Raw genomic sequence first — 3,264 nt, 5'->3', positions numbered from 1 at the left:
AATTGGAGGTCTAAGGCCTTGAGCGCTACGCGCACGTTACCTGGTGGGGCATTGGTGATCCATTAAGTCACCTCTACTAGGAGACAAAAACGCTTATTGGTGCGGGCACTAGACCGAACCGGGCAACGTGCTGGAGATCGGAGTGCCCGAGTTGTCAAACACCAAAGTTGTATCGGACAGGAGACCCGAGCATGGCTCGCGCGCTGAGCGTGGAGTGGCACGCAACCGACTGAGCTCATCAAGTGTTGGAGCAGTCGCTGCATGTTATGCCTGGCATGGTCGGTTAAGGGCCGAGGCGTCGAGGGCGAAGCCACAGTGATACACGTGGAGAGGCATGTAACCCACTGAGTACTGCTCACGTTTCGAAGCAGTCGCTGCATGCCACGAGTGGTATGGTCGGACGACGTTTGAGGCATCTTTGGGCGAGGCCTTTCAAACGCTCGTGGAGTGGCACGTTAAGCACTGTACGAAGACTGCGGAGCTAGCAGCGCTTCATCGAATGTTGTTATCAACATCAAGTCTCCGGTGGAGCAGGAAGTGGGGCTAACACCATAATACGCTGAGTGCGTGTTCCTACCGGTCTCGCTAAGACGTAAAACCTCTGTGAGGAAGCGACAGCAACACCGTATGCTCGCTTGAAGACGCTGGGCATTACCCTGGCCGCAGATGTGTCTACCATAGACGATAGCGTACACCCATACACCCTCATCAACGGTTTGACAGAATCTCCCGCTGGGGTAGCTTGCGTTAATTAGCCAAACGTTCAAACCGAGCTCACTGACCTTCATCTGTTAGAGTTGGGACCCTCTTTTTGAGCTCGAAGCGTGTTTCTTGTTTATCGATGTCATCTCGATGCTCCGGATCCTTGTATCTGATCCGCATCAGATCTGCTCATCACTTTCAGTTTGTACATTTGATCCACTGATGTACCAACATTTGTCATTCGTGTATTGCTTAAATTCGAATCTTTCTCGTCAGTGGCGTTTCCTGGGTTCGGGCATTGTTCGTATGAGAGCCAGTCCGAATATCCATGGTATTGCAATTCGTGCAAAAATTCGTTTGACACCGGAAGATGTCGAGGTATTCACACTGTCGGTGTTCAGTAACGGAAATACCACTTGAATCGCGTGCTAGAACGCATTAAGTTTAGCGTTGAAGTAACTGTATTTGCTTTTGCATCAGTAGCCCGTGTTGCTGGTTTGTATGCATTTTGTTTTGATTTCTTAAATGCGTTGAAAAAGGTGTTGGACCCAGGCGTGATGCAGTGGGAACGCTGAGTGAGTTTCCCGCTTTTTAAAACGGCTTAGCTGTATATTGTCAAGAGAAGGTGAAGGTAATTGGACCTGGCTCGGAGGTCAATGGAACAGATTGAATTGGATAACACCTCGGCGCCACCTTAAAGTTTGTCGGTCGCGAAGACTGCGCCTATTGCGGGATCTCATTGTGACATCTAAGGTGATGCACAGGAGCAGACATTCGACTCAAGTACGCTCAGACGAGCAGGCACGGTAAATTACCGAGAGTGGAGTGAATACTCGTGAAGCAATCTATTCTGCACGATGTCTTAACAAAACAAACCAAGTGTGAGCTACAGTGCGGTCCAAGTCTCTATGGAAAGAAGACTAAGGTGGCTGCGAATTTCTGAGAAGGAGGGGTCCTAGGTACAAGCCGCACGTAAGAGAAGCAGATATGATCATCGTGAAAAAAAGGACAATAAGTTCATATATGTATATTCTTGAAGTAGCAAAGCTAACTATGGTTGAGGCTTTTGGCTCCGTTCCTGAGTGAAACTTGAGAATCCACTCGTGTACGCGTTCGCTGACATAGACACTGAGAGTTTAAGCTTTTTATGCAGATTGCCCGGCAACGCCATTGCAGTGTATGTACTGTTGAGTACATACAGTGCGTATCGCAAAACGTTTCATGCACCCCGCCAAGAGGAAGCTTTGACTCGAAAACAAAGTTTCTTTTCTAACGGCGTATAGAAATTTAATTCGTCAGCTTCACCCCGCAGTAAAATCGATAGTAGCCATAGTATCTCGTTTGTTTTTCTGTAAGAAATACATTATCTAAGAACTACGTGTGATTAATACTGTTGATGGATTTGGCAGCCCACGATATTTGATAAAATCTATACATGACGTCTAATGTTTGTGGACTTAAATCGTTCTCATCAGTATCAGTGCGTTGTAGTTCTTCGATTTGGTACACTATCGTAAGATGTGTGCTCCTTTAAAAGTGTCTTTTCAATCTTCTTTTGAGTTTCATCGACCGTGACACGGCACATACCGCTAGACGGAGTGAAAAGTGAATTATAAACCAGAATTGCAAAGTGAGTGCTTAATTTTTTAGTGGTGAGCGGCATGGATCAAGACATTATAAGAAGTTATGAAGCGTGCCATCGAAAATAGTTTTGAAGAGGCCCAGTTGAAATTTATTATATATTCTCTTTTACACGACTACCCCTCGGCCCTGAATACGATAGTAATGATGAGCCCTTGGGGGTATGTGCAAGCGTTGTGCCGGAGAAAGGTATTCTCACTCGGTGGCTCAAAATTGGCATGTATATGTCTCCTAAAGCCCTATACTACTTTTCACATATGGATTGTTGCGCCCGACGCCGCGACGAAGTGGCTCTGGTTTCAGAGTGAAAAAGGCTGGCAGTCAAAATCGACTCGCGGATATTAGCAACACTTCGTAGCAAAACCGAGATTTACGAAATTATGGGCTATAAGCTGCGTGCGCAATCCTCTGACTAAGATCCAAGACAATAAAAGCAGCACAACAAATCAAATGCCGGCTATAGACATTCGGCAAGGAATTAAAATTGGAGCAATTAGACTACCAACTCATGCAATATCTGCTGACTTCATGATTCAAACCACTGACGTCTTAGTAAGAAACATACTGAGGTGTATATTCACGTCCAGAAGGGAATGCAAACACGCCCACTTTCTTTGTGGAAGTTTTGAAGCCATTACACAATAATGATATCCTAAGTCAGTTAAATATTAGACGGATCCCGTGATCTTGGTACTCTCCGCTCCAAAGCAGTGACGCTGTTCTAACTGCTGTCGGTGCGTCAAAGGAGCTTATATCAGCCTCGCACGAACACCGTGATTCTTTGACGAAGTCCACAACTAACCGAGATTACGAGAGTCAGCCGCCGGAGAGTCAACCTTCGCCTGCATTGCTCGATGGGAACGGGCGACCCACTGTTACGCTAAACATGTAATGATATAGAATGAACTTCACTGCTGTTAT

At 46.2% G+C, this 3,264-nt stretch overlaps 1 protein-coding gene across 1 annotated transcript; it reads right to left on the bottom strand.

The window, feature by feature from the left end:
• Positions 1-2,076: 2,076 nt before the first annotated feature.
• On the bottom strand, positions 2,077-2,365 carry PHALS_11708 (uncharacterized protein; the record flags this gene model as incomplete). The annotated part of the gene is made up of 2 exons (XM_024727118.1): positions 2,077-2,210; positions 2,290-2,365. 2 exons carry the CDS (start codon positions 2,363-2,365, stop codon positions 2,077-2,079), a joined length of 210 nt encoding a protein of 69 aa, XP_024577727.1.
• Between the last annotated feature and the right edge of the window lie 899 nt (positions 2,366-3,264).

Source organism: Plasmopara halstedii, assembly GCF_900000015.1.
Source record: "Plasmopara halstedii genome assembly, contig: Scaffold_555, whole genome shotgun sequence".
NCBI lineage: Eukaryota > Oomycota > Peronosporomycetes > Peronosporales > Peronosporaceae > Plasmopara > Plasmopara halstedii.
This window is presented reverse-complemented; position numbering and strand designations above follow the sequence as displayed.